At 64.1% G+C, this 25,005-nt stretch overlaps 4 protein-coding genes across 8 annotated transcripts; 3 read left to right on the top strand and 1 right to left on the bottom strand.

The window, feature by feature from the left end:
• Nucleotides 1-1,307: 1,307 nt before the first annotated feature.
• Nucleotides 1,308-6,325, bottom strand: TACC3 (transforming acidic coiled-coil containing protein 3). The gene is made up of 16 exons (XM_055139419.1): nucleotides 6,012-6,325; nucleotides 5,504-5,666; nucleotides 5,291-5,421; nucleotides 4,623-5,195; nucleotides 4,251-4,326; nucleotides 4,033-4,162; nucleotides 3,487-3,539; nucleotides 3,303-3,409; nucleotides 2,746-2,839; nucleotides 2,562-2,642; nucleotides 2,412-2,488; nucleotides 2,277-2,320; nucleotides 2,025-2,173; nucleotides 1,699-1,805; nucleotides 1,508-1,628; nucleotides 1,308-1,439 (listed from the first exon to the last, which is right to left on the bottom strand). The coding sequence occupies exons 2-16, from the start codon at nucleotides 5,663-5,665 to the stop codon at nucleotides 1,374-1,376; spliced, it is 1,971 nt and encodes a 656-aa protein (XP_054995394.1). The 5' UTR covers nucleotide 5,666; nucleotides 6,012-6,325; the 3' UTR covers nucleotides 1,308-1,373.
• Nucleotides 6,326-6,529: 204 nt separating this feature from the next.
• TMEM129 (transmembrane protein 129, E3 ubiquitin ligase) lies at nucleotides 6,530-8,998 on the top strand. 2 transcript variants are annotated; one of them, XM_055138929.1, is made up of 4 exons: nucleotides 6,530-6,861; nucleotides 7,129-7,603; nucleotides 7,858-8,017; nucleotides 8,119-8,998. In XM_055138929.1, exons 1-4 carry the CDS (start codon nucleotides 6,657-6,659, stop codon nucleotides 8,335-8,337), a joined length of 1,059 nt encoding a protein of 352 aa, XP_054994904.1. In that variant the 5' UTR covers nucleotides 6,530-6,656; the 3' UTR covers nucleotides 8,338-8,998. The 2 variants fall into 2 exon arrangements, with proteins under 2 accessions (XP_054994904.1, XP_004617454.2); XM_004617397.2 differs by having other exon boundaries at nucleotides 6,531-6,861; nucleotides 8,089-8,998.
• A 670-nt stretch (nucleotides 8,999-9,668) lies between these two features.
• Nucleotides 9,669-16,287, top strand: SLBP (stem-loop binding protein). Of its 2 annotated transcripts, none has more exons than XM_055139012.1 (8): nucleotides 9,669-9,815; nucleotides 9,970-10,068; nucleotides 11,231-11,335; nucleotides 12,837-12,896; nucleotides 13,063-13,200; nucleotides 13,310-13,448; nucleotides 14,039-14,108; nucleotides 15,513-16,287. In XM_055139012.1, coding segments are annotated over exons 1-8 (663 nt in total). In that variant the 5' UTR covers nucleotides 9,669-9,765; the 3' UTR covers nucleotides 15,515-16,287. The 2 variants fall into 2 exon arrangements, with proteins under 2 accessions (XP_054994987.1, XP_054994986.1); XM_055139011.1 differs by having other exon boundaries at nucleotides 13,310-13,459.
• A 1,248-nt stretch (nucleotides 16,288-17,535) lies between these two features.
• Nucleotides 17,536-23,899, top strand: FAM53A (family with sequence similarity 53 member A). Of its 3 annotated transcripts, none has more exons than XM_055138908.1 (6): nucleotides 17,536-17,782; nucleotides 18,344-18,447; nucleotides 20,752-20,999; nucleotides 22,140-22,194; nucleotides 22,291-22,880; nucleotides 23,411-23,899. In XM_055138908.1, the coding sequence occupies exons 3-6, from the start codon at nucleotides 20,922-20,924 to the stop codon at nucleotides 23,672-23,674; spliced, it is 987 nt and encodes a 328-aa protein (XP_054994883.1). In that variant the 5' UTR covers nucleotides 17,536-17,782; nucleotides 18,344-18,447; nucleotides 20,752-20,921; the 3' UTR covers nucleotides 23,675-23,899. The 3 variants fall into 3 exon arrangements, with proteins under 3 accessions (XP_054994883.1, XP_054994882.1, XP_054994881.1); XM_055138907.1 differs by having other exon boundaries at nucleotides 18,237-18,447; XM_055138906.1 differs by lacking the exon at nucleotides 18,344-18,447.
• Nucleotides 23,900-25,005: the final 1,106 nt, after the last annotated feature.

The raw sequence follows: 25,005 nt of genomic DNA, 5'->3' as shown, positions 1-25,005 counted from the left end.
TCACTCACGAACTCCCTTCACTCCCAGTCCCACCGCCCCCACGTTCATGCTGTCCTTCTGTCGGCAGCTTTCACTCCCCGACCTTTCGCCTGCTGACTCAAGTGGAGGTCCTGGGGTGCTCCTGGCACACACCCGTGGGCCTCACCCGTGGGGGCATTTGGTGCACCCCACTGGACATTTGTGGCCACACCAGGCTGTGGCACCCTTAGCCCTGATAGTGGCCAGGAAAGCCCCTCCGGCAGCTGGCCAGGAAGGAGGGAGAGGTGACTGTCCATGTCCATCCTGAGGCAGCCCTGGGCTGATGGGCCCAGTGAGGTCAGGCTGACCACCAGTGCCCCCTGCAGGCCACCTGACCAAGCATGCCTGGAACCAAGGGTCCCCCAGAGTGGCCGCGTGTGGGGCTGCCACGGTCCTCATCCTGTGTGGGCAGGGGCCCTCTGCTGGCTTCCCTCAGGGTCCTATGGGGAGATGCCAGCGCGACTCTGTCCTAAGGCCCCACAGCCCCTTGAGTCTGAGCCTGGGGAAGGGCTCAGGGGTGGGTGGCCACGGGCAGGGGACGGGCTCAGGGGAGTACCTGTCTCCAGACCGATTGGCTCCGTGCCTGGGAGGGGCTGTTTCTCTGCGAAGCCTCGGCTCTCACAATAGTGTCTGGCCCAGAGCCCACAGGGCGGCCAGCGAGTTCCCCCCAGTGTGGTCCAGGGGTCACCGTGTATCTGTGGGGCCCCGGGCCCAGCCCCTCTCCCAGTGCTCCCACCCCCTGTGCACAGGAAGTGCAGGCCCTGGGCGCCGTGGCCGTGTTTACCCCTGGAGGCTGGAGCCAGGACTCAGCCCGGCTCCAGGATAAACAGCCACTCGGCCACATAAGGCCCCTTTGTCCCGGCTCCGGCCGCTGTCCTCGGTGCAGCCCAGGCCAGACAGGATGCCCTGAAGTGGCCGCCTGCCCTGGCCTGCTCTGGGCAGGCTCCCAGGGGACAAGCCCCGGCCGTCCCCTCAGACTGAGAAGGGGACCGGCTGGTGGCCCTCCTGCTCTCCTGTGAGGCGGGCGAGCAGAGGGAGGACGGTAGGGGGCAGCAGCAGGATTGAGGGGGGCAGAGAGGGGCTGTGAAGACAGCTGTCCCTCAGATCCCAGCCCCAGCCCCCGCTGCCAGGCCGCCCGAGGCAAGCAGTGCCCCCTGGTGGCAGATGCCATCCTGGCACCGGTGAGCTCAGCCCTCAAGCTCCCCCAGACTGACAGACAGACACAGCATCCCCTCAGGCCTTGGCAAAGCCAGAACCAGTCCCAGGAGCCTTTGCATCACAAACTTTATTAGCTCTTTCATAGGTGGGGTTAGATGTAGGAAGTGGCCAGAAGACAGAGCTGCCGTGGGCGACCGTCAGATCTTCTCCATCTTGGAAATGAGGTCGTCACATATTCTGCTCAGCTCCTCGTTCTCCCGGGTCTGAGGGAATGCGGTCTCAGAGCTGCCCTGCAGGCCCCGGACCCTCTGCCAGTGCACCCCCCCCTCACCTTCTGCTCCACGACCCTCTCCAGTGACTGCCCTCGCATCTGCTCCTTGCGCAGGCTGGCCTGGATGGCAAAGGTCTCGGCGAGGGCCTTACTGCTCACGGCGGCGATCTCCTCGTTGGCCCTGGGGTAGGGGCAGCTGAGCTGGGGTGGCCGGTAGGTGTCCACCCGCCCCCTGGGGATCCCGCACTCACAGCCGAAGCTTCTCCTCGGCCTGCGCCTTCAGCGCCTGGTAGCGCTGGCTCTCCTGCTCCAGCCGCAACACGTGGTCCTCCATGCACTTCTTCAGTAACTCCTCGTTCTGGGAGGGGCGGGCTCCATCAGGACTGCGGGGCCCCGGGTGCAGAGGACCCGGCAGCTGAGTGTGCGCTGCTGCTCCCGGGAGCGGCAGACTGGACTTGCTACTGAGGGTCACTTGTGGCCACACACTCACGTTTGCGCTTGGGGACCCCGTGGTGCTAGTTGATGCCCAGCCTGGAAGGTAGCACTGGAAAACCCCACCCCACCCCTGCAGCCTCACCGTGCGGTAGCCCTCAATGGCCGCCTTCTGTTTCTCGAAGCGCCTAAAGAGCTCGGAGAAGGACTGCTCCACGGAGCGCAGGTCGGCCTCCAGCTGCTTCTTCTCTTGTTGCACCTTCTCCATGTCCGCCTTCTGCTTCTCAGCCTCCTCTTGAGAAGAGAAGAGCAAGTGCCGGGGTGAGGGGCATCCCACTGCCTGCCTGGGAGGGGCCATTCCTGGGCGCACCCCGGTGCTGCAGCTGCCGCCACTCACCCACGGCCTGGCAGGCAATAGCCTCGTACTCGTCCATGATTATCCTGCAGAGACACACATGCTGCCTGTGCTGCCCCGGGCTGCACACACCCCTGCCCCCTGCCCTCCCGTCCCTGCCCGTGCCGCTGCACAAACCCCATCTCCGAGAGCTTCGCCCGCAGCTCCTGGCACTGGCTACTTAGCTCCTGCTTCTCCCTCTGGACGGCCGCCACCTGCGGGCACACACATGTGGGTGGGTGCCGACCACTGGCAGCCCCTGTGTCCCCAGCCCATGCTTCTCCTCACTGCGGCATCCAAGTCCTTTTGGCTGTACTGCAGCATGTCCACGATGGGTCCGCAGGGCACACATGGCGGCAGCCCGGGCACCTGTGGGCACAGGCCTGTGGGCATCAGTACCACTCGCCCCAGGAAGGAGGTCCTTGAGAGGGGTCTGAAAAGCACCCCACAAGGGCCCCAGGCCAGCACTTACGGGTGCATCCGGGGTTCTCAGCAAGTCGAACGCCACCAGTTCAGCCTTAGATGGGCTCTGGGAGGTGGGGGCGGGCAGGGGTGTCTCCTGAGCACTGAGAGCAGAGCACAGCTGCCAGGAGGGCCACCAGGGTCATGCCCACTCACCCGAGGCAGCCCTGAGCCATCTTGTTTCTCTCTTTTTTTTTTGGGGGTGACACCCAGTGATGCTCAGGGGTTACTCCTGGCTTTTGCACTCAGGAATTCTCCTGGTGGTGCTCAGGGGACCATATGGGATGCTAAGAATCGAATCTGGGTCAGCTGCATGCAAGGCAAACACCCTACCCACTGTGCAGTCGCTCCAGCCCACCATCTTGTTTCTTGACATGCCAGGGAGAGAACCCTGGGCCTGGAGTAACTGTTCCCACCCGTCAGGGCCCCGAGGGACCTGGGGCCGCTCCCCCACACTCAGGGCTGGGAGCATGCGGGGGCAGCATGCAGCAGCGTCTAGCCTTCCCACCCCATCCAGGGCCACTGAAGCGCAGGAACATGCTCGCACGCATGCGGGCGGAGGCTGACCTGGCTTGGGCACTGGGGCCAGGGGGTGCGGGTCTCTGGGGGCTCTCCTTCAGTAGTGGGTCAAACTTGAGGTACAGGGATTGCTTCCGCAGGGTCGAGGCCTGGAACTGCAGGGCGGTATCAGTGAGCTCCCTGCCCAACCCCTCCATGGGCCCCTCTCTGGACAGGGGAGGCGGGAACTCACCGAGGATGCCCCGAACTGTTCCAGGTAGTCCACCTCTGCACACGTGCCTAGGACTGAGGGGCCAGTCGCGTGGTTCAGCAGGGGCCAGCGCCCACTCCCACCCCAGCAAGCACCACCTGGTGCCCCTTGCCCTCACCGGGGTGGCCATCCATCGCTAAATGGAAAATGGGGGTGAGGGCCACAGGCCGAGTTCTAGAAGGAGCCCTGGGGGTGGGGTGGGGACAGGAAACACCTGGTGGTCTCTGTGACAAGATTTGGAGGTGTCTGAGTACCCGGCAGAAGCACAAGGGGCCAGGAAAGAGCAAAGGGACCCGAGGGGCATGAATGACACGGAGGGAGGTGGAGGCACAGATGTGGATGGAGGAGACACACGGACAAGATGGGGAGACGCGCGGGCAGGGTTGAGGGGCCGCGTAGGCAGGACAGGGGGACATAAAGGCAGGATGGGGGGTGTGCGGAATGGATGGGGGGACGTGTGGACACACTGGCGGGGATGGGGGGTCCAGTTCCTGTCCCCCACTGCTTACAGCCCCTGAGTGCACACACCCTCGGCTGGGTCTCGGAAGAGCTCCTCCTTCGGGTCCCAGGCTGGTCCTCCCTGCAGGGCTGGTGGCTCTGGCTCGCTGGCCTGACAGCTTGGGGGTGTGGAGGCATCCGGAGCCCCCCGGGCTGCTCCCTGGAAGAGAAGTGGGGCTGAGTTAGCCCCTGAGCTCAGGCCTGGTGTCGGCCTGACTGCACCCTAGGGCGTGGGGGGGTCTCCTAACCTGGATCTCAGCTCCTGAGGCCTGTTCTGGGGGTGCCACGGCAGGGGCACCATCCCCGATCGCTGCCAGCGCCTGCCTGGAGACACTTGTGAGAGCCTCCATCTGAGGCTGTCCCAGAGCCCACGGCCCCCTCCCCCTGCTGACATCCCTGTCTTGGCCCGCCAACCCCTTCCTCCGACCAGGGTTTCTAGCTGCAGGACCACATTGGTGAGCCTGCAACCTTACATGTCACACTTCCACACACACGCACACACACACACTCACATATAGTGCATGCACGCGTGCACACACAAGTACAAACGCAGCACATGTGTACAGAGCACATGCACGCGGACGCGCGCACACTAAAGCAATGCCCTGCCCTGCACTCACAAGCTGGGAAGTGAGTTCTCAGGGACCATGGGGCCATCTGGACTGCTCTGGGGGGGGTCTGCAGGTGGGAGCACGCTGCCCCCCATGAATGGGTTAAAGTTGGGGTCACCCAGCTTGTCCCAGTCCAGGTTGTAGGCTCCAAGGGGTGGGGGTGCGGGGCTCCCGGCTGTTTCCTCGGCTTTAGGGGCCTCTTCCTGCTGCTCCTGGCGTTTCCTCCCCAGTCTCTTTGGGGATACTGCCCTTTTGCGGGCTCCAGTATTATCTGAGAAGTCCAGCTCCAGCCTCACGGGTCTGCTCCCCGGGGCCAGTTCCTGCTCGGGCTGGGGTGCTGCAGAAGGCGTGACTGCCTTGGGCTTGGGGCTGCTGGCCGCAAGGCCCGGAGCTGTCACTGGGCTGTCCATGTCGGCTGTGCTCAAAGAGGGGCTGGAGGGTGCTGGATCCACCAGGGGGGCAGAGGCAAAGCCACTGCAGCCAGACCCTGCTTCAGAGACTGAGCTCATGTCCCCTGAAGGCACTGCCATGTCCGGAGAGCTTTCAGCTGGGCCGGGTTCTGCTTCCCCAAGGAACTGTTGGCTTTTAAGGAACAGAGTGAGCCCCGGGACAGAGTGCAGAAGCCCTCCCCCGCGGAGACTGTCCAGCCATCCTACAGTCGGGCAGCCCTGGCTCACCTGTGCGCCGGGGCCCCGAGCCCCACCTTCTCAAGGCCCTCAGTGCTGCTCAGGGCCAGGCAGGCCTCCGAGCAGCGGGGACTCAGGAGCCTGCGTGTCTGGGGGTCCCGTTGAGGGGTCTGGAAGGTCACCTGCGCCAGGGGAGGGAGGAAGGCCTGTGTGAGCGGCAGCTGCCCCGCCCGGGCTTGACCCGGGAGCGATGATCCTGTTCACCTTCGCGGCCCGGGCTGTGGTCCTGGGGTGCACATTCTCCTTCTGTGAGACTCGGAGGACCGACGGGCGGCCAGAGGCTTCCGGGGGAGAAAACGGGAAGTCGCAGCTGCTGCTCTGCTGGGTGCCGACGTTCTCGTCGTGGAAGAGCCGCTGCCCACTCATCCTGCGGAGAGGCGGGTCAGCCCGGCCGGGAGGGCCGCGGGCCTGCTCCAAGGCCCCAGGGCCAGGGCGGCAGGCCGGCCGAGCCCCGCGGGGTGGGGGGCGGAGGGAAGGGGCCACCGCCAATACGACGCCTCGGGGCTCTTCCGGCAGTGCTCGGGCCCAGGTGGGGCCCGCCTCCCCCGGTGGCCGATTTTCAATCTGAGCAACGGGGCCCCCGGGCAGAGGCCGCGTGGCCGCCGGGGCGCCGCCGGGCGGGGCGCGCAGGCCGGGGGACCCCGGGGCGGAGATGCCCGACTGAGGGACTCTCTGGGGCACGGTTTCACGAGCCCACAACCTGAAACCTTACCTGCCGGCGGGGCAGAACGGACCGCTAGCGCCGAGCCGCCTGCCGCCTGCCGCCGCCGATTCAAATACCGACAGTTAGCGCGCGCGCGCCAATCAGCGACGGCGGCGGGCGGGTTCAAGGGAACCGGCGGCCAATGGGAGGCCACCGCACCAGGCCGCGCCAATTAGTAGTCCCCCTTCCCACGGTAAAGTGGGTCCAGGTGCGCCGCCATCCTGGGCGGGTCTCTGGGAGAAGCTGCACCTGGTGGCGTCCGCAGCCTCGCCATTGCGGGGACGCCATTTTCCGGGGCGCCCCACGGGAGTCCATCTCGCAGGTTTGCGGGACTTCTACTCCCAGGGTGCCCCGCGTGACTACATCTCCCAGGATGCCCTGCGGGACTCCACTCCCAGGGCCGCGTGACGCCACCTACCAGGATGCCTCGCGGGACTTCTCTTCCAGGGCCGCGCGACTCCAACTCCCAGGATGCCCCACGGGACTCCGCCTCCCAGGGCCGCGCGACTCCATCTCCCAGGATGCCCCGCGGGACTCTATTTCCCAGGGTGCCCCGAGCGACGACAGCGTACGGACGCTAGGCCTTTTGCCCGCAGCTGGGGCAGCGGTCCGAACCCCGCGCTCGGACGGTGTCCTGGCGGCGGCGTCAGCGCGATGGACAGCCCCGAGGTCACCTTCACGCTGGCTTACCTGGTGTTCGCTGTGTGTTTCGTGTTCACGCCCACCGAGTTCCACTCTGCCGGGCTCACGGTGCAGAACCTGCTGTCCGGTTGGCTGGGCAGCGAGGACGCGGCCTTCGTGCCCTACCACCTGCGCCGCACGGCCGCCACGTTGCTGTGCCACGCGCTGCTGCCGCTCGGTAGGCGCCGGCGCGGCCGTGGGCACTGGGGGCATGGGCAGGCCAGGGCGGCGCGGCGCGCTGGCCGGAAGCGGCCGCGGCTCCTTTCAGCTAGTGCTGAAAGGTCGGGAGAGGCTCCTGCATAGACGGGGCTGCGGCTTCCCTCTCGCCCCCGGCGAGCTGAATCCTAGGTGGGGGGACTGGGCACAGACGGGCCCCGGGAGTCGCCCCGTGGCTCTCAGGGCCCGGGCTTCGGGTAGCTCGGCTCGAGCGCGCGCTCCCTTGCAGGCTACTACGTGGGCATGTGTTTCGCCGCCACGGACAAGGTTCTCTACTGGCCCAGCCGCGCCCCAGACGCCTGGAGCCTCTTTCTCCTGCTGGCGGTGGCCCTGCCCACGGTGGCCTGGGCCCTGGTCTTCTACTGGTCGCGGGAGCGTTGGGCGCGCCACCCACTGGCCCGCACACTGGCCTTGTACGCGCTCCCGCAGTCGGACTGGCGTGCGGTGGCTGCCTCCATCAACACTGAGTTCAGGCGCATCGATAAGTTCGCCACGGGGGCGCCGGGGGCGCGCGTGATCGTGACAGATACATGGGTGATGAAAGTGGCCACCTATCACGTGCACGTGGCCCAGCAGCAGGACGTGCAGCTGACCGTGACCCAGTCACAGCAGCATGACCTGTCGCCGGACTCCAACCTGCCCGTGCAGCTCCTGACCATCTGCGTGGCTGCTGCCCGCCCCTCTGTGCAGCCCTTCGACATCCGGTAGGTGTGTGCGGATGGCCTGGGCTCAGCTGGGCATGGCCACTCTTCTCCCACACAGGGCGTGTGCTGGGGACGAGTGGGTAAGGGGCAGGACAGAAGGTTGCCCCAGCTCCCAGTCTTGAACCCCAGAAGCTGTGCAGGCCCATCATGCCCCTCGTGTCCAGTCTCTGGGTGCTGGGGTGGGGTGGGAGGGCCTGGTTCCTTGCCAGGCAGAGGCCTGGTCGGTGGGCGCGTCCAATAGCTCCGTGGTGCAGGCTGAACTCGGCAGAGTACGGTGAGCTGTGTGAGAAGCTCCGGGCGCCCATTCGCAGTGCTGCCAACGTGGTCATCCGCCAGAGCCTGAGCGACCTCTTCCTGGAGACCTTCGCCTCCCTCGTGGAGGTCAATCCGGCCTATGCAGTGCCCAGCAGCCAGGTGGGGGTCCTGCTGTGCGGTGGGGCGGGGTGGGCAGCTGCTGGGGCTCCCCTGACAGCGGCTGCCCTCAGGAGCTGGAGGCCTGCATTGGCTGCATGCAGGCGCGTGCTGCTGTGAAGCTGGTGAAGACGTGTGCGGAGGCAGCTGAGGGCGAGTGCCAGCAGTGCTACTGCCGCCCCATGTGGTGCCTCACCTGCATGGGCAAGTGGTTCGCCAGCCGCCAGGACCCCCAGCGCCCCGACACCTGGTTGGCCTCCCGAGTGCCCTGCCCCACCTGCCGGGCGCGCTTCTGCATCCTGGATGTGTGCGCAGTACGCTGAACCTGAGGGCCCTGGGCGCTAGCCAGAAGAGATGCAGTGGGGACCAGGGCGCGGGCCTCCCCACACCCTCTCCAGCGACACCTGCCTTACGTCATGGGCTATGGCCTGCCCTGGGTGACACGTTGAGCGCTGCCATCATGCTCTCCGCTGCAGAGGGGGCCTTCAAGGGCGAGCTCCACTCTGGCCTGCCGGGGGCCCCTCTGTGTCTGTCCACGGACACCCCACTTCCCAGCCAGGTTGGCTTTACTAGAGCCAGAGCGTGTACTTGGCCCCCTGTAACCCCCACTGTGCCTTCTGTGGCTCCCATGGTTGGAGAGGGGATGCCACAGTGACCACCCAAGTCCTAGGGACCTGCTGCGGGGGAGGGGCCTGTGCAGAGTCTGAATGTGTGGTTGTTGGGCTTCATGTGAAGCCCCCTAAACTGGCTCTTCAGCAGATTGGATGGACCTCATGGTTCACCCAAGGCTGCATCAAATCCCAAGGATTTGGGAAAGCTGCCAGCTGTGCGTCCTCAGGGCGCTCTGCAGTGGAGAACCCAGCCTCTGTTGGGATGATTTTCACCTGGAAAATTTGCTCCTTCCTTTTCTAGAGGCAAATCTATTGTTGCTGAGCTGGATATATTTATTAAAGCCTTAGCCTGAATTAAACGTTCTTCTCCCAAGTGGGTATCTTGTTTTTCTTGAACCAGTCTAGAAGTGCCAGTAGGGTGCTCCCTGATTTTCTGGTGACCGGAGCCTGGGAGGGAGGGGTTGCGGGTACAATGGGGGCCCTAGGGTCATGGCGCTTCCAGGTCAGGCCCGCCTCGAAGGGTCCCAGGACCCCGGGTTGGGTACGTTTCATTAGAATTCAGCCACATGGGCCGGGGTGCTGTTCTGTTCCCGAGTCTCTTTTCCTCCAGAGCGGGAGTGGGGGGTGAGAGGGTGGTACCTGTTGGGCGTTGAAGGGTGCGGGGGGAGGGGGGGTGGTGATCCGTCCGTCCTGGCGGGCAAGGGAAGCGATTCCTGCTCCCTTGCCGATCTTCCGGGTTCTCGGTTCCCGCCACTGCGAGGACCGCCCCCTCCGGGCCAGGACCAGTAAGAGGTACGCTTTTCCCAGCGGAGCCAATCGGAGGCCACGCCTCCGCGCCGACCAATCGGGGACACGCCCTGGGTTGGCCAGCCCCGCCGCCGTCCGTCGCGCGCGCCCGAATCTCCCGCCAACAGCCCCCGCCCGCGCAGGCGCGGCCAATGGGCGCCCGCAAAGCCCGCGCCGGGCGCGTCCACGTGCGGGGGCCGCCTCCCCGGGCCCGCCCCCGCCCCGCTGTGCGCCGGTTCTGCTGCCGGCCGCGCTTCCCCGCGCAGTGGTCGCGCCCGGCGCCCGGGGCGGGGCCGCGGCCGTATAAAGGCGGTTGGGGCGGAGCGCGCGCGGCCTGTCAGCCTGGGACCCGCCATGGCCTGTCGAGCGCGGAGCCCGCCCCACCGCGGCGGTCGCGGCGCCAGGTGAGTTTTGCGGGTCGGGGGCGGCGGGCGGGTGCTGGGTGCGGGGCCGGGGGTCGGCCGGGCGCGGGGCCGGGAGTCGGGCGGTGGGGCCGGGGGGCGGCCGGGTGGGTGCGGGGCCGGGGCCGGGCGCGCCCTTACCGCCACCTCCGCGCAGCCCGCAGCCCCCGACTAGGTGGAGCCTTGGCCGCAAGCGCAGGGCCGACGGCCGCCGCAGGACGCACGACGACGACGAGGACGACTGCAGGCCGGACAGGTGGGCCGGGGGCACCGGGGTCTCTTCCCTGCCGACTGACTCGTGAGGGGCTTCTCTGCGGTGCTCCCATTTCCCCCGGCCGGGGCCCCTCCAGGACTGGCCCCGGTTCCCTGCAGGGGTTCGGTTGCTGCCCTGGCCCCTGGGGCTCGTGCACGCCAGCTACCCCCTGCGCGCCAGCTACACCCCGCGCCTGCTCCGGGTCCTTGGACGCAGCCTGCCCCGCACAAGAGGGCAGTCGGGGCAGATGGCCTGCTTCCCTGGCGTGTGGGACTGGCCACGTACGTTGCAGCGCTGATGTCCTTGCGTGGTTGGCTGAGTGTGGGGTCTCTGCAGACGGGCCTCGAGGCTGGGCCCCTGGGACACACAGGGCTAGGCAGCCGGTGGGGTGGCGGGGGCGGGGGAAGCTGTCTGGTTGCCCTGGGGCTCTCTGCTCTGTCTTTGATTCCGCCAGCCCCTCCCCTTCCCCCCCCCTGCATGTCTGCTTCCGGGGCGGTCAGACCCCCTTCTGTAGAGGTCTGGGATTCTTAGGGGGCACCTGGGGGTCGGGACTGCTACATCCCTCCACTGTGAGCGCAGAGCTTGGTGTCCTTGGGGACTGGTAGGTGTTTTCCAAGGTCCTTTCATTGTCTGAGAACTCGGACGTGGTGTACCAGCCTGTCTCTGAGACGGGTTGGGGGGTGGGCAGCTGTCTACCGGGACAGACAGGCGGTAGCTGCTTCCGGGCCTCACTGCTGTCCTTCTGGCTTCAAGGCTGGTGCTTTTTTTTTCTTTTTGTGTCACACCTGGCGATGCACAGGGGTTACTCCTGGTTTTACACTCTGGAATTACTCCTGGCAGTGCTCAGGGGACCATATGGGATGCTGGGAATCAAACCCGGGTCGGCCGCATGCAAGGCAAACGTCCTACCCGCTGTGCTATTGCTCCAGCCCCAAGGCTGGTGCTCTGAGGTGCCCAGAGGACAGAGCCTGGGTGTGCGTGTGGGTGTGGGTGTTTGCTGACGCTCCTAGTGCAGCAAGCCAAGGACAGTGTGCTGGGGTCCTCCTGTGCGGTGTGGTGGGTCAGGGTCTTGCATAGAGGGGCTGCAGACAGGAGTCCAGACCAGAGCCAGAAGCCAAGAGTGCCAGCCAGTCATGGCTCAAACGTGCCGTTTAATTTCTTGCAGCTTTACCACCCCCGAAGGCCCTAAGCTCCGGTCTAGGTGTACTGATTGGGCCAGTGCAGTGGAAGAGGATGAGATGAGGACCAGAGTTAACAAGGAGATCGCCAGGTACAGCGCTAGGCCTCGTGGGGCCCCAGGGGCCTGCTCGGCACTAACAGCCACGGCAGCCTCTGGGTGTGTTAGAAATGTGGGTTCTGGCCCTGTGGGGAGGGTGCTTGCCTTGCATGTGTCCCATGTGATTCGAGCTCTGGCACCCATAGGGTCCCTTGAGCACCACTGAGTGTGGTCTCCAAAACAGAACCAAAAGATGTGGGTTCCCGGGCAGGCTGAGTGGGCAGACAGAGTAGGGTCGTGCTTCTCCTGCCTCTTGAGTCTGTTTGATGCCTGCGGGGAGGGTTCTGACGCTGAGCTGAGAGCTCTTGGCAGTTGTCCCCAGCAGGGCATGTGCAGGGTCCTTGGGCACTGCAGTCCTGACCACTGTCTCCCCGTCGCTCCCCTTTGCTTGCCTTCGTTCAAGGTATCACGTTGGGTCTTTTGCCGTAGACATGGTGTCCAGCCCAGCTGGGGCTTTGGGTTGTTTTTGGTTTTGTTTTGGTCCACAGCTGGCGAGGCTTGGGGTTTAGTTCTCACTTTGTACTCAGGTCATTCCTGCCGGGGCTCCAGGGACCCGGTGGGGTGCTGGGGATTAACCTGGGTCAGACACATGAAAAGCAAGCACTTTCTGGGGCTCATGCAAGCGTGTGGGACGAGAAAGTGACTGGGAGTGTATGGGGCAGGCCTGCCCCTGCAGCCCTCAGCTGTGCTGGGCTATTTGGGGACGGGCCTGGGACTGCGTGCTCTCTGCAGGGGAGAGGCCGCTGGGCCTGGGCTCTGTTCTGCAGGTTGCCTTGGAGTGCCCCATGCCCAACCCCTGCTACCCGGGTTCTGCTCAGGGCTGTGCTGTGGAAGCCTTTCCATGGGGCTACTGCCTCAGGGCTGCACAGATAGTGTCACAAATGGTCTGGAGTCTGCAGGCCGGAGGAGCGAGGAGCACTGGGAGCAGGGAGAGGGCATCCGGGGCTTGTCCCAGACTGCTCTGAGGTGCTCTCCTGCAAGCCTAGGCTGCGAGAGGAAGTGACTGCCCAGACACTGGTGGGAGCACTGGTGCCCACAGCCAGGCCCCTGGTCAGTCCCTGGTCTAGGAACACAGAAGTCCAGTGTTGGGGGTCAGGAGGAACTGGTTGGTCCAGCATTTTTGTTCTTGTTTTGTCTGGGGCCACACCCTGTGATGCTCAGGGCTTACTCCTGGCTCTGTACTCAGGAATTGCTCCTGGCGGTGCTTGATTTGGGGCTCATAAGGGGTGTTGGGGATGGAACCTGGTCAACAGACCAAGCGCCCTTCCTACTGTCCTATCGCTCTGGCCCAGGGGAGCTCTGACTTCTGGGCTGCTTTCGGGGCTGCAGGGTGTGGAGACTCACCACTGGTCAGGGGGCTGCTGGGCGGGGTTCCCGCATGTGTGCCTGGTCCACTTGGGCCTTGGGTCTCTAAGCACGGGCCCTGCCATATTTAGCTTTCCTCACTCCAAGTGTTGACTGTTCACCTACTCACATTTTTTTTTTTTAACCCCAGATACAAGAGAAAACTGCTCATAAATGATTTGGGGAGAGAGAGGAAGTCTTCATCGGGCAGGTGAGGACCGTGAGTGTGGCCACCCCAGTGGACTCTCGTGACTGATGGTGCTTTGTGCTCAGTATACTCCTGGGGGAGTGTGTGCTGTCGCTGGGGTGGGGAGGGGAACCTGCTACCTTTGTTGTCACAGTATATTGGCTGGCTCTGATGTGTTTCCTTCCCACAGTTCTGATTCAAAGGAGTCCACGTCCATGGTGGCCGCTGATGTGGAGACGGACGAGAGTGTCCTGATGAGAAGACAGAAGCAGATCAACTATGGCAAGAACACCATCGCCTATGACCGCTACATCAAGGAGGTACCCAGGTGCGTGGACTGCTCCTTCCCTCGGGGCGTGGCAGTGGTGGCATTGCCTGTGGAGTCTGGGTGGACCCGCCAGTGACCGTCATGTTACCCTGCGCCCTCGCGCCTGCAGGCACCTCCGGCAGCCTGGCGTCCACCCCAAGACACCCAACAAATTCAAGAAGTACAGCCGGCGGTCCTGGGACCAGCAGATCAAACTCTGGAAGGTGGCGCTACACTTCTGGGACCCTCCAGCAGAGGAGGGCTGTGAGGTGCAGGACATGTACGTGAACATGGCCTTCCTGCGCCCTGCAGCAGATGGCCTTTGTGTATACAGAGGAAGGAGAGCTGGTGAAGATAGTTTCCTTGTCAGAGCCCCAGGCGCTCGCTCTAGCCGACTGAGATGGTCTCCTGATGGTCTCTCTGAGGGCCACCCTCACTGGTGCTCAGGGCTTTCCCCTGGTTCTGCACTCTGGGATCACTGCTGGTGGGGCTTGGGGACCCTATGGCTGCTGAGTGTTGAACCCAGGCTGGCCGTTTGCAAGGCAAATGCCCTCTCTACCCGCTGTGCTGTGACTGTGGTCCCCAAGGGCAGTTTTGCTCGAGGCTGTTCACCCTTCCCCAGCTCTCCTCCCACCCTGCCCCTGGCCTGGGGTGCTGATGTCCTGTTGGAGTAGGAAGTGAGACCCGTCCCTGGACATCAGGGGCTGCACTCGGGCCCCACCATGTCCCTGAGCTCCTGCTTACAGAGATGGGCTGAGCCAGGCTGGGTGCTGTTCTCCTCATGCCCCAAGGCCTTGGCTCCTACATGTCCTGGTTTGTGACGTGGGCCCTGATCTCAGGTCCGTCTGGTTCCTTTCAGACACCCAGTAGACCTGGGCGGGATGGAGATGGAGTCGGCAGACAGCAGCTTCAGCTCCCAGGAGAATTTTGTAAGTGTCTTTCCCTGCGCTCGTGGGGGTCTGGGGACCCAGAGGTCAGGAGCAACACACACCTGTCAGAGTTGGGCGGCACATGCCTGTCTCGGGGGGGGGGTCAGGGGCAGCACACATCTGTGGGGGGAGGGCCAGGGCAGCACATGCCTATCTGCAGGGCGCACTCGTGGTTTAGCCTCACCCTGGGCGTTCTCCACACGAGCTGTCTCCTCACTGGGTCCCTGGTGCCCTGGTGCTCTCACTCCTGACCAGGGCGCAGACTGCACAGTTGCCCCATGACACTAGGGATCGGCCTCCTTCAAGGGTACTGAGCCCCTGCTGTGTTCCCACAGGGTCCAGAGGACTCGGTCATGTTTGTAAATTGAAAGCAATCACGCTTCTGAAGGGACAACAGTCCCAAACACTAAATGCTCTACATTTGATTTTTTGGCTTTTGGGCCAGGTCTAGTACTCAGGGTTACTCCTGTTGGGATCAGAGGACTATATGGGGTGCTGGGGAACAATTCCGATCAGCCACTGGCACGGCAACTGCCCGCCTGCCATACTGTCTGGCTTGGCCTAGCAGCTGTAGTAGGCGCTGTGTTGCTTCTGACGCTGTGGTGATGGGGTGTGGGCAGGCCCACAGCGTGGGTGAGAGCTCTCGCCTGCACTCAATCTTGGCTCAGGACGCACTGCTGAAGAGTCTAGCCCACGTGGTGTAGTGGGGTCGGCCCTGGGTGGTCGTTTGTGCTGCCTATGCTGCTGATGACAGCTGGCCCTGTGTGGCAGCCTCGGGACAAAAGCCCCAGACCCTCAGGCCCACACCCATAGGCAAGGTACACAGTTATGTGTACCCCTAGCGCCTGCCCTGGGTTGGGGCAGCTGGCTCAGCACCTCCCTGCAGTACTCGCAGCCATCCTGCTCCAGGTACCACTGAGAGGGGTGCCCCAGCTCTGCTGCTGAGGGGTTCTGTGTATTTCTGGTGGTGCTTGCCTTCCACATGGCCAGAGTCCCCCAAGCCCTGGTGGAATGACTCTGAGCACTGTTGGGTGTGGCTGAAAAAACAAGCAGTTGGAAAAGCCTTGAAAGTCAGCTAGAAACACCCATCTGTCAGCTTGCCTAAGCCCCTTTGGCCCTAGGCTCTTCTGTCCCCTACAGCTGCACCGTCTGGGTGAGGCCTGGGGGACAGGAGGGGCTGTCCTGGGTCACTCACCTGTGGCGGCCATTGTGGCCTGGGGCTGCAGAGGCTCTTTGAGTGCAGTTGCACTTTGAGTGCAATTCTCCACGGGTGGGGTGCTCAGGCGAGGGCACCGGGTCTGACTCCCACCTCTCCCCAGTGTCCAGCAGCGCAGCTCATGGTTGTCAGCTGTGAGATCCTCATGTGTCCAAGCTCTTGTGTGACAAATCCCGTGTGTCTTCTAGGACATGGACTCTGGCACACCCACCAAAGTGCGGCATGTGGACAGCCAGGCAGGGGATGAGTTTGACCTGGAGGCCTGTTTGACTGAGCCAGTGAGAGAACTTTCGTCCATGAGCTAACAGTGACCCCTGGAGGCCACATGGTGCAGGTGCTGTCCCGGCTGGAGGACTGGCCTGGCTGTGTCTGTCTGTTCTGGTGGCTTTATTCCTGCCTGTTTTCTTAAGCGTTGATTTTGTGTATAGTGAGTGTATCTGCATGTTCTTAGCTGTAAATGGAACTCTTCTCATGGGAAACCTGCCCCTGAACTTCTGTGGCCACCCCCGAGGCTGGTGAGCAGTGTGCTCCCAAGGCCCAGCAGGCCTCAGCTGGCCTCACTGCGTGTGTTCAGAATTGGTACCTGCAACATCTCGCTGAGAATTCCACCAGGACTTTTGTCAACCATCAGCTGGTCTTTCCCTATCCGGAGTGTGGATAGGCAAAGGCGGTAAATTGGACTATGCAATTCATGGGTTTTAGCTCATTTTCAGTCTAAATTTGATCTTGTAAATAGCATTGGGGCTGCTCCCTGCAGTGTTCCAGGAGTGAAGACACAGGTCGGCTTAAAGCATTTTTCACAATCAGTTAATCTACCATGTAAAGTTGCTGTAAATGATAATGTGTACAGATTTTTCTGTTCAGATGCGCAATTGTAAACTTCTTGTTGAGACTTGTTTCTATTGCTTTTGTATGGAATTACATTGCAACAATAAAGATGAAAGTACCTCTTTAAGGCCCATACCTCTTGCCTGTCCAGCCCAGAGGTCTGGCTATTTCCTGGCAAGGGCTGAAGAGCCTCACCAACAGTCTGGGAGCACAGAAGTGGGGACACATCCCAGAGGTATGCGTGAGTGTGCATCCGGCACCTCAGTCCATCTTCATGGCTGACACTGGGGTCTGTCATGCCACTGTGCAAACAGCTACCTAGTCACTGCCCAAGCTTGGACATTGGAATACTTTTAGACGCCAAGGACATTACCCTCCACATTATTTACCTGGGGTAGGAGTTGGGCCACACCCATCGATGCTCAGGGGTTGTTCCTGGCTGTGCTCAGTGAAGCCATTGGTCATTGGTCAAACCTGTGTAAATCATCTGGTGTCCTACTCTGGTGAGTTCTGTGGGAATCACACATGACTGAGAGGCTGGGTCTGTGTTGCCCATCTCCAGACCTAGCACCATCAGAACAAAGGGCTACTGGGTGACTAATCCTGTAGCCTAATGCTGCTGAGTGAGTTTGGTGGCCATCTGCTACTTTTTTGGGGGGGCAACCCAGCTGTGCTTTAGGTGCTACTTGACGTCTGGCCCATATGTGCGATTGAACCTCGGCTTCCTGCATACATGCAGCGCTGGCCCTCAGCCCTGTGAAACCATTCCTGCATCTGGGGCAGCATCAGAAGCTCCCAGCAGCTGACCTGGGCAGCTGCTGGACACCCACTGCCCCCACTCCTGTGCACAGGCCTGGAGTATACACACCAGGGGACCGCTTCTCACCACCCATATGTAAGTTCCGGGTCTCCTTGGGAAGCGCTAGGCGGAAGCAACACAGTCCAGCTGGTGGGCACACCTGTCGTACACCTGCACCTGGCCTGGGCTGGAGCCTGGGCAGTCAGGCAGCAACCGCAGCCAGCAGCTGGCAGGCCTGGTGGCGCGCTCCCGCGCCCGGCATCCACTTCCGCACCTGCTTCCCACCCCACCCCGCGCACATGAACGCCCTGGGCCCTGGCAGCCGAGCCGCGCACGTCACGTCAGCGCACGCACCGCGCGGGGCGGGGCTTCGGCCCGGGGGCGGGGCGAGCGGCGCTTCAGCGCTCCCAAGTCCCGCAACGCGGCCCCGCCCTCGGAAGCTCCGCCCAGAACTCGGCCACGCCCACAGGACCTCGGTCCCGGCGCGGCGCGGCCTCCGCCCACCCGAGGCCCCGCCCCGCGCGGCGCGGCGAGGGTGCGCGGCGGCCGCGCGGGCGGCCAATGAGCGCGGCCGGAGGGGGCGGGGCGGCGGCCGCGGTTTTGTTCCGCCGGCGCCGAGGCGCGTCGTCCCCGCGGGATCAGTGCGGCCTGTGCGGCCGCAGCCCCTCGCTCCTCCCGGCCGCGCTCGCGTTCCGGGCCCGGCGTGCTCGGCACGGGACGGCGGCCGGGCCCGGCGCGTCCCCCGCCCGCGGCGCCCCGGAGCGCGGAGGCGGGGACGGAGAGCGCGGCCGGGCGCGAGCGGCCGCCGGGACGGAGCCGAGCGACGCGAAGGTGAGCGGGCGCCAACCTGCTCCCCGTGCCGCACGCCGGGCAGCCTTCACAACTTTCTAGGGCTTGGCCCGGGGCTGGCCGCTGCCCTCCGCCCCCGCCTCAGTCGAGCCGCAGTGGCCGGCGTGGGCGGGCCCCACTGTCCCCGCAAGATCCCCGTTGTCGAGAAACTGGCCGCTCTCCCGCTGGGGCATCGGTCATGCCGGCCCCCCACTCCGCTCCGGTCTGCACGGCCGCGGGCTGGAGGGTGGACACGGGCCAGCTGGAAGGGCCAGGTCAGGTTGGGTGGCGGAAAGGAATAGTGTCCTGTGGCCGCAGGAGCGAGGGCGGAGAAGGTGCCGGGACTGCCTGGATCTCTGCAGCTGCCGACGGCCCTGGGCTCTGGGTCCCCCCGCTGTCCCCACTCGCAGCGCCCCGCCCCCGCCGTCCCCACTCACAGGGCCCCGCATCCCCACAGCTGTACCCGCTCGCAGGGCCCCGCACCCCGACGCTGTCCCCACTAGCCGGAGGGGCCCCGCACCCCGCAGCTGTTCCCCTTAGCCGGAGGGTCCCCGCACTCCGCAGCTGTTCGGGCGCTGCTGGCGTTTCTCATAACGGCATCGCAAGCGTCTGAGGACACTCGGAAGTGGACTTGGTGTGGCTGCCCAGCCTTCCTGCTCCGGAAGGAGGTGGGTGCCGGCCCTGAGAGACCCGGCGGCGGCTGCGTGGGAACTGACGGCCCCACACTGCCCTGAGGTCCACTTGCGGCTGAGAGCCCGGGGCAGCCCGGGCATGTGCGCCCCCTCGCACCCAGGGCCCAGGGGACCAGTCTAGGACCTGTCCTGCGCCCCGCTGGGGGTGGAAGGGCGTCACCCTGAGGTGCCGCTCGCCGTGGTGCCAGGCTTGTTGGAGCGCCTCTGCCCGGCTTCCGGTCAGATGCAGGGCGCGGGGCTCTGCCGCCCCCAGCCCCGGTTCGCAGTGGAGGGGCGTCCGCCTGTGGGCTCTGTCGCTCTGGCCCGTTCCTGTCTGCGCCTTCCCTCCCAGTGCCCGGCGAGTCTGGCCGCCGCGGCCGCGCTGCCCGGCTCTGGTGCTCTGGCACAGGGTCGGGGTTCTTGTGCGGCACCCCCAGAGGAGCCCCTCACAGTTTCACTTGGAAGCCTGGGGGCGTGTGCCCCGGGGCCCAGGGGTCCCTGAGCTCCTTCCTCCATGAGCACTGGGAGATGCTGTGTCCCCCACTACCTCAAAGACGTGGGCGCTGGTCCATGGGGAGAGACGCTCACCTACCTGCTCTTCTCGGGTCTGTGAGGAGCCTTGGAGCCTGTGGGCTCGTGGTCCTGGTGCAACTGGGGCGCCTCTTGCCCCAGCACCCTCAGGCCTGTTTCCAGAGGAACATGCCAGGATTGTGCAGGGCTGCCTGTGTCCTGGTGCCAGGGGAGAGAGTGGATGGGACCAGGCAGTGGGCCTGCAGGTGTGTGAGGGGTGAGGCAGGGCTGGGGGCAGGTGTGAGGGGCAGTGTGTGAGGGGCAGGTGTGTGAGGGACAGTGTGTGGGGGCAGTGTGTGAGGGGCAGTGTGTGGGGGCAGTGTGTGAGGGGCAGGTGTGTGGGGGCAGTGTGTGGGGGCAGGTGTGTGAGGGGCAGTGTGTGGGGGCAGGTGTGTGAGGGGCATTTGTGTGAGGGCAGTGTGTGAGGGGCAGTGTGTGGGGGCAGGTGTGTGAGGGGCAGTGTGTGGGGGCAGTGTGTGAGGGGCAGGTGTGTGGGGGCAGTGTGTGGGGGCAGGTGTGTGAGAGGCAGGTGTGTGAGGGGCAGTGTGGGGGCAGGTGTGTGAGGGGCAGGTGTGTGAGGGGCAGTGTGTGGGGGCAGGTGTGTGAGGGGCAGTGTGTGGGGGCAGTGTGTGAGGGGCAGGTGTGTGAGGGGCAGTGTGTGGGGGCAGGTGTGTGAGGGGCAGTGTGTGGGGGCAGTGTGTGGGGGGAGGGGTGTGAGGGGCAGTGTGTGGGGGCAGGTGTGTGAGGGGCAGGTGTGTGAGGGGCAGTGTGTGAGGGGCAGTGTGTGGGGGCAGGTGTGTGAGGGGCAGGTGTGTTGGGGCAGGTGTGTGAGGGGCAGTGTGTGGGGGCAGGTGTGTGGGGGCAGGTGTGTGAGGGGCAGGTGTATGAGGGGCAGGTGTATGAGGGGCAGTGTGTGAGGGGCAGGTGTGAGGGGCAGTGTGTGAGGGGCAGTGTGTGGGGGCAGGTGTGAGGGGCAGTGTGTGGGGGCAGTGTGTGAGGGGCAGTGTGTGGGGGCAGGTGTATGAGGGGCAGTGAGTGGGGGCAGGTGTGTGAGGGGCAGGTGTGTGAGGGGCAGGTGTGTGGGGGCAGTGTGTGGGGGCAGGTGTGTGAGGGGCAGTGTGGGGGGGCAGGTGTGTGGGGGCAGGTGTGTGAGGGGCAGGTGTGTGTGGGCAGTGTGTGAGGGACAGTGTGTGAGGGGCAGGTGTGTCGGGGCAGTGTGTGGGGGCAGGTGTGTGAGGGGCAGTGTGTGGGGGCAGGTGTGTGGGGGCAGTGTGAGGGGCAGTGTGTGAGGGGCAGTGTTTGGGGGTAGTGTGTGAGGGGTAGTGTGTGGGGGCAGTGTGTGAGGGGTAGTGTGGGGGGGCAGTGTGTGAGGGGCAGTGTGGGGAGCAGTGTGTGGGGGCAGTGTGTGGGGGTAGTGTGTGGGGGGCAGTGTGTGAGGGGCAGGGCCGGAGGACAGATGTGTGGGGAACAGGTACTGATGTGGATGGGTGTCCGCATCCTGCCACTTCCCTCAGGAGGGAAGAGGCTGTCCCTGGAGGCCCCAAAGCGGGGTTCAGTGCCTGATCTGGGTGGTGTGTAAAGGTGCCCCCGGAGTCTGGCCACTTCCCCAGTGCCTGGGCTTTTAAGATTCAGTTGGGGCGGGGGAGGGGCAAGTAACTGCTGTGGCCTCGGAGGCCCCCTCTGATTCTTTTTGCCTGTGGCCTCACCTGCTCCTTCTTGTTGCCCCTGTAGGTGCAGTGCAGGCACTGTGAAAGCCTGTTTTTCCACGCCGGAGGCCTGCGGTGGCCATGGCCAGCTCATCTGCACGACAGGGTCCTTGCAGTGTGTGGGCCTCCTGAGGGTCCCATGTCCTGGAGCCCCAGAGCCCCCCCAGCGTGGACAGGGGGCACGGGCCCCCGACCATGGTCACGCTTATAACTGAGAAGCTGCAGAAGCAGAGTCTCGATGACCTGGCCTGGAGTGGCCGCGATGCTGGCCTGGTGAGCAGTTGCCTGGGGTGGGAGTGTCGCCATGGGCTGTCATATCCTGAAAGTGTCTCTACGCAGGTATCACTGTGCCTCAGCCCTGTTCCCCTGTCACACTTGTTCGCACGGAGCCCTTCTGTGTCCTCTGGCTCTTGACCGAGGAGGTGCTAGGGCGAGCTATTGTGTGGCGGTGTCCTTAATGGGCCACTCTGGGGGCACCAATGTGTCCCTGTGTGGGCAGGACTGCAGGAGCCTGGACGGTCAGTGCTGCCCTTTGCACGGTCCCCACACAGAGACAGTGACCTGTGTTTTGTGGAGGTTCAGGTCGAGGGCCTTGGGACACCCCAGCCATGCCCACGCCTGAGCCTAGCAGCCACCAGCCCTTGTGTCTGGCATACTGGGGACTTGTGGGGGTGAGCTCTGGGGGCGCCATGGTCCAGTGCTACCTCTGACTCCTTCCTGATGGCCTCTGAGCCTTTGGCCATGGTTGCCCTGGCACAGATCGGCCAGTGCTAGGGCTCCTCACCGCTGTTCTCTGGGCACACTCACGAGGCCTTCTCTCCGTGGGCTGCCCCTCCTTAGGTACCCTCATCTAAGGCGAGGCAGCCAGAGCGCAGTGCCCTGTGCACACTTGCTGGCTACCGTCTGGGGAGGCAGGCCTGCTCCGGCACGTCCCGTGCCCCTCCTTAACAATGGCGCCGTTGGTGGCCCAGCTCTGGCCTTTAGCCCCTTTGGCATCCCACTTTGCACACCCCTTGCACACCCTGTGGACAGGAAGGTGGATCAGCAGAAAATGCACTGGGAGCCTTGCATTGGTGGGGCTGGCACTGAGCACTACTCATTCCCGGGCTGCCTGTGCCTTTGCTCTCTGCCCTCCTGCACTGCCGGGCCGGTTGGGTTTTGAGTCGGCAAACACGGCGCTCCTGAGTGGTGACTTCCAGGCCTTGCTGGGAAGTGGGCCTATGCTTCATGTGCCAGGTGGACGGTGCCTGTGTGTGCAGGGCGGGTGCTGGCTGCCCGCTGTGGGGCCTTTGGGTGTGGTGTGGATGCTGGCTGTTTGCCGAGGTGCCCATGGGTTGTGCCATGTGTGGGGCTGGTGCAGTGCCCAGGGTTGTGACTACGCCCTCATCACAAACCTCCTCGGTCCACTTGCAGTGCTCTGCCGGAACTGTGAGCACCAGAGGCCACTGGCTCCCTTCGGAGATCAGAGGTGAGTGGAGCAGGGAGTGTGTCGGGAGGAGGCCTCTCAGAGCTTCGGTTGTGGTGCTTCTCTGCACCTGCCCTCACACGCCTGTCTCCTCTGCAGGTCAGCGTCCCTGGACGGTCACTGGTGGGCAGACTGCCAGGTACCCCTGCACCCTCAGCCCTAGCCTGGGTGCTGTCAGTGCCTCGGACCTCAGGGAACACGCTGGCCCCCCCTTGGCACCCCCCACCAAGCGTCACTGCCGCTCCCTGTCAGAGCCGGACGAACTCGCCCGCTGCCGCTCCCCGTGGCGCCCCGGGGGCTCTACAGTCTGGACCCCTGTGTCCAAGCGGCGTTGCCACAGCGGCGGGAGCAGCACACTGCAGGGGAGCCCTGCGCCCCGGCCCTCCTCCGCCAGCAGCAGCTTCCTGGATGGGGGCCGCATGGAAGGGGACCCCGCCGGGCGATCTGCAGGGCCCTGGGCGCTGTCTTCCCAGCGACGCCTGTCCCTGTCACAGGAACACCTCGCGGGCACCCGGCCCTCAGCCAGCAGCACCCCGTCGTCAACCCCTGAACTGGGCCGTCGGCTGGGCCTGCTGCGTTCCCGCTCGCAGCCCTGCGCGCTCAATGGGAGGCAGAGCCACCGCAAACGCAGGCGTGAGGAGGAAGCGCGAGGGCCCCGCCCGTCCTTGGACTTTCTGAAAATGACTCGAGTGAGCGGGGCTTGGGCCGGTGGGTGGGGCCTTGGCGGGGGCGGGGCTCCGGGGCCTATGAGTGGGGCCCGTTTTGTTGAAGCCGGGCAGAGGGAGCTTCTTGCAGGTTTGGGGTTATTGGCAATGCAACTGGAGCTTTCCCCTCGTGGATACAGTTTGGGAAGTTTGGTAACATGGATCCTTGCAGGCTGAGCGAGGGGCTCTGAAGCTCCGTTTCCCCTCTCCAACTTCACCTGCCCCCCCATCCCTGGTCCCTTCTAACAACTCCTGGTCTAGCCTGGGGGACTTCAGGTGCCTGCATTCTTCCTGGTGGCAGTATGCAGACACGTGCCCATGGCTGCCGAACACTGAGAGTAGCTTGGTGGGTGCTCAGACCCCCAGTCTTGATCTGCTTTGTGCCTGGAGACAGCCCGGGAGAGGGTCTTGGAGTTTAAGGGCACAGTGCCAGTCTCCCACGAGGGCCCCTCCCAGCCACAAGAGCAGAGGTGCAGCCTGGGCAGCGGCATGACTGACAACCAATTCTCTTGCAGACCTTGAAGAATTCCAAGAGCCTGTGCTCCCTCGACTATGAGGACGAGGACGAGGATGACACCCAGGCAAAGGCGGCCATGTCCTCCCTGCGGGACCCCCACGGCCTGGCAACTGGCCTCACCTGTGGCTGCAGCCCCTGGGCCTTGAGAGCACTGGCGGGTGCAGAAGGCGGGGTCCTGGAGAATTGGGGCAGCACTGGGGTGGAGGGCGTCTTCTCCCTGGACCGTGGGGAGCTGGACCTTGAACAGATTGAGAATAATTGAGGATGCTCCCTGAGCATCTCCCGGCCCTTGTATTGGATGGTTGTGGAAGAAGCTGCCTCCTCCTGGTGGCTGTCGGCTGACAACCTGCAGCCCCTGGGTGCCTGGGCCCCGCCGCCCCCACTTGCTCTCTGGGGTGAGTGGGTGGCGGGCAGGTCCAGTGGTCCCCACATTCTGGTGGCACCGATGTTCATTCCTGACTTAATAAAGCAACAGGGATTTCTAGCACAGACGTCCACTCCCAGCTTTGGTGGGTGACTGCAGGGGAACTATGGTGCCCAGGAAAGGCGTTGCTCGGGGGCTCCTGCCCGGACACCTGCCCCTCCCATTATTGGACTCCTCCAAGTTGACTGCAGCAAGGACTGGCCTGGGGCAGTCAGCCTGGAAGTCGGGCTGGGTGGCTCAGTGGACACATCTGTTGGTCACACCTTATCTACCGATGGGCATGTCTGAAGGCTAACAGGCCTGGAGAGCCCAGCTGGCAATGCCCAAGCTGGCATGTGCAAGGCCTGAGTAGGATTCCTGATGCCCGTCAAGCACCCCAGGCTGTGTTCCCTTTCAAGAGGAAGTGGCTTCAAGGGCTGGAGCAAGGTATAGCCCCAGGACAGAACAAGGGAAAGGGGCACCCAGCCGCTGGTGTGTGCCCATGGGTACCCCTTTGCTCTGGGCTTGGCAGCGCAACTGGGGCAGGGGGTCTGACTCCGTGCCCATGCTGCTCCTCTTCACCCGTTTTCAAGTACGTGTTCAGTGGCACGAGGCACATGCCACGGGCTCCCATGATTCCATAACTTTCCACAACTTTCCATGCCTCAGATTGACACTGCACATGAAACTGAGCTCCCTTTGCTCCCAGCACCCACTATCACTCTCCTTTCTGTGGATGGGGGCTGGGATGTCCTGTGATGGCTCTTTCACAGCTATGTCCCCAGGTGTGTTCTGCCCTTGAGAACCCCATCCAACCCTCCCGCGGCCCCTGAGGCCCACAGTGCACCAAAGCTGGAGACTTGAGGTGTTCTCCACTTGGGGCCCTGAGGACCCCACTTTGCTTTACATGTCATCATGGACAAATGGGGCTTCCCACTTGTTCCTGGCGCAGCCCCTGTCCCCTGCAATTCCCGCAGCCTCATTCCTGTCCTTGCAGGTCCCCAGCTGTGCCTTCCACAGTGGGCAGCTGGTGGGGGAGCCTATAGGCAGGTGTTTGAGGGAATAGCCATCCCTTAGCTCCAGGCACATGTGTGCCCCCTGCTCCCCAGGTGCGTGTCAGGAGAGGGGAGGCCCAGCCACTGGGGCTGCTTCTGTGTGTGTGTGTGTGTGGCCACTCGAACTGTGTCCCT

This window comes from Sorex araneus, chromosome 5 (assembly GCF_027595985.1).
Source record: "Sorex araneus isolate mSorAra2 chromosome 5, mSorAra2.pri, whole genome shotgun sequence".
In the NCBI taxonomy this organism is placed as follows: Eukaryota; Metazoa; Chordata; class Mammalia; order Eulipotyphla; family Soricidae; genus Sorex; species Sorex araneus.
Note: the sequence above shows the minus strand (reverse complement) of the source record. Positions and strands in the feature narration are given on the sequence as shown.

What these genes read in the sequence shown, in the direction of transcription:
- TACC3 (XM_055139419.1), bottom strand. Translation starts at nt 5,665, where the DNA reads ATGAGTGGGCAGCGGCTCTTCCACGACGAGAACGTCGGCACCCAGCAG. An exon ending in AACAGTTCGGGGCATCCTCG is followed by an intron (nt 3,410 to 3,486) that starts GTGAGTTCCCGC and finishes ACCGCCCTGCAG; the next exon opens with TTCCAGGCCTCGACCCTGCG. An exon ending in AAAAGGACTTGGATGCCGCA is followed by an intron (nt 2,489 to 2,561) that starts GTGAGGAGAAGC and finishes GTGTGCCCGCAG; the next exon opens with GTGGCGGCCGTCCAGAGGGA.
- TMEM129 (XM_004617397.2), top strand. Translation starts at nt 6,657, where the DNA reads ATGGACAGCCCCGAGGTCACCTTCACGCTGGCTTACCTGGTGTTCGCT. An exon ending in CCACGCGCTGCTGCCGCTCG is followed by an intron (nt 6,862 to 7,128) that starts GTAGGCGCCGGC and finishes GCTCCCTTGCAG; the next exon opens with GCTACTACGTGGGCATGTGT. An exon ending in ATGCAGTGCCCAGCAGCCAG is followed by an intron (nt 8,018 to 8,088) that starts GTGGGGGTCCTG and finishes GGCTGCCCTCAG; the next exon opens with GAGCTGGAGGCCTGCATTGG.
- SLBP (XM_055139011.1), top strand. Translation starts at nt 9,766, where the DNA reads ATGGCCTGTCGAGCGCGGAGCCCGCCCCACCGCGGCGGTCGCGGCGCC. An exon ending in GTTAACAAGGAGATCGCCAG is followed by an intron (nt 11,336 to 12,836) that starts GTACAGCGCTAG and finishes TTTTAACCCCAG; the next exon opens with ATACAAGAGAAAACTGCTCA. An exon ending in GGCTGTGAGGTGCAGGACAT is followed by an intron (nt 13,460 to 14,038) that starts GTACGTGAACAT and finishes GGTTCCTTTCAG; the next exon opens with ACACCCAGTAGACCTGGGCG.
- FAM53A (XM_055138906.1), top strand. Translation starts at nt 20,922, where the DNA reads ATGGTCACGCTTATAACTGAGAAGCTGCAGAAGCAGAGTCTCGATGAC. An exon ending in GCTCCCTTCGGAGATCAGAG is followed by an intron (nt 22,195 to 22,290) that starts GTGAGTGGAGCA and finishes TCTCCTCTGCAG; the next exon opens with GTCAGCGTCCCTGGACGGTC. An exon ending in ACTTTCTGAAAATGACTCGA is followed by an intron (nt 22,881 to 23,410) that starts GTGAGCGGGGCT and finishes ATTCTCTTGCAG; the next exon opens with ACCTTGAAGAATTCCAAGAG.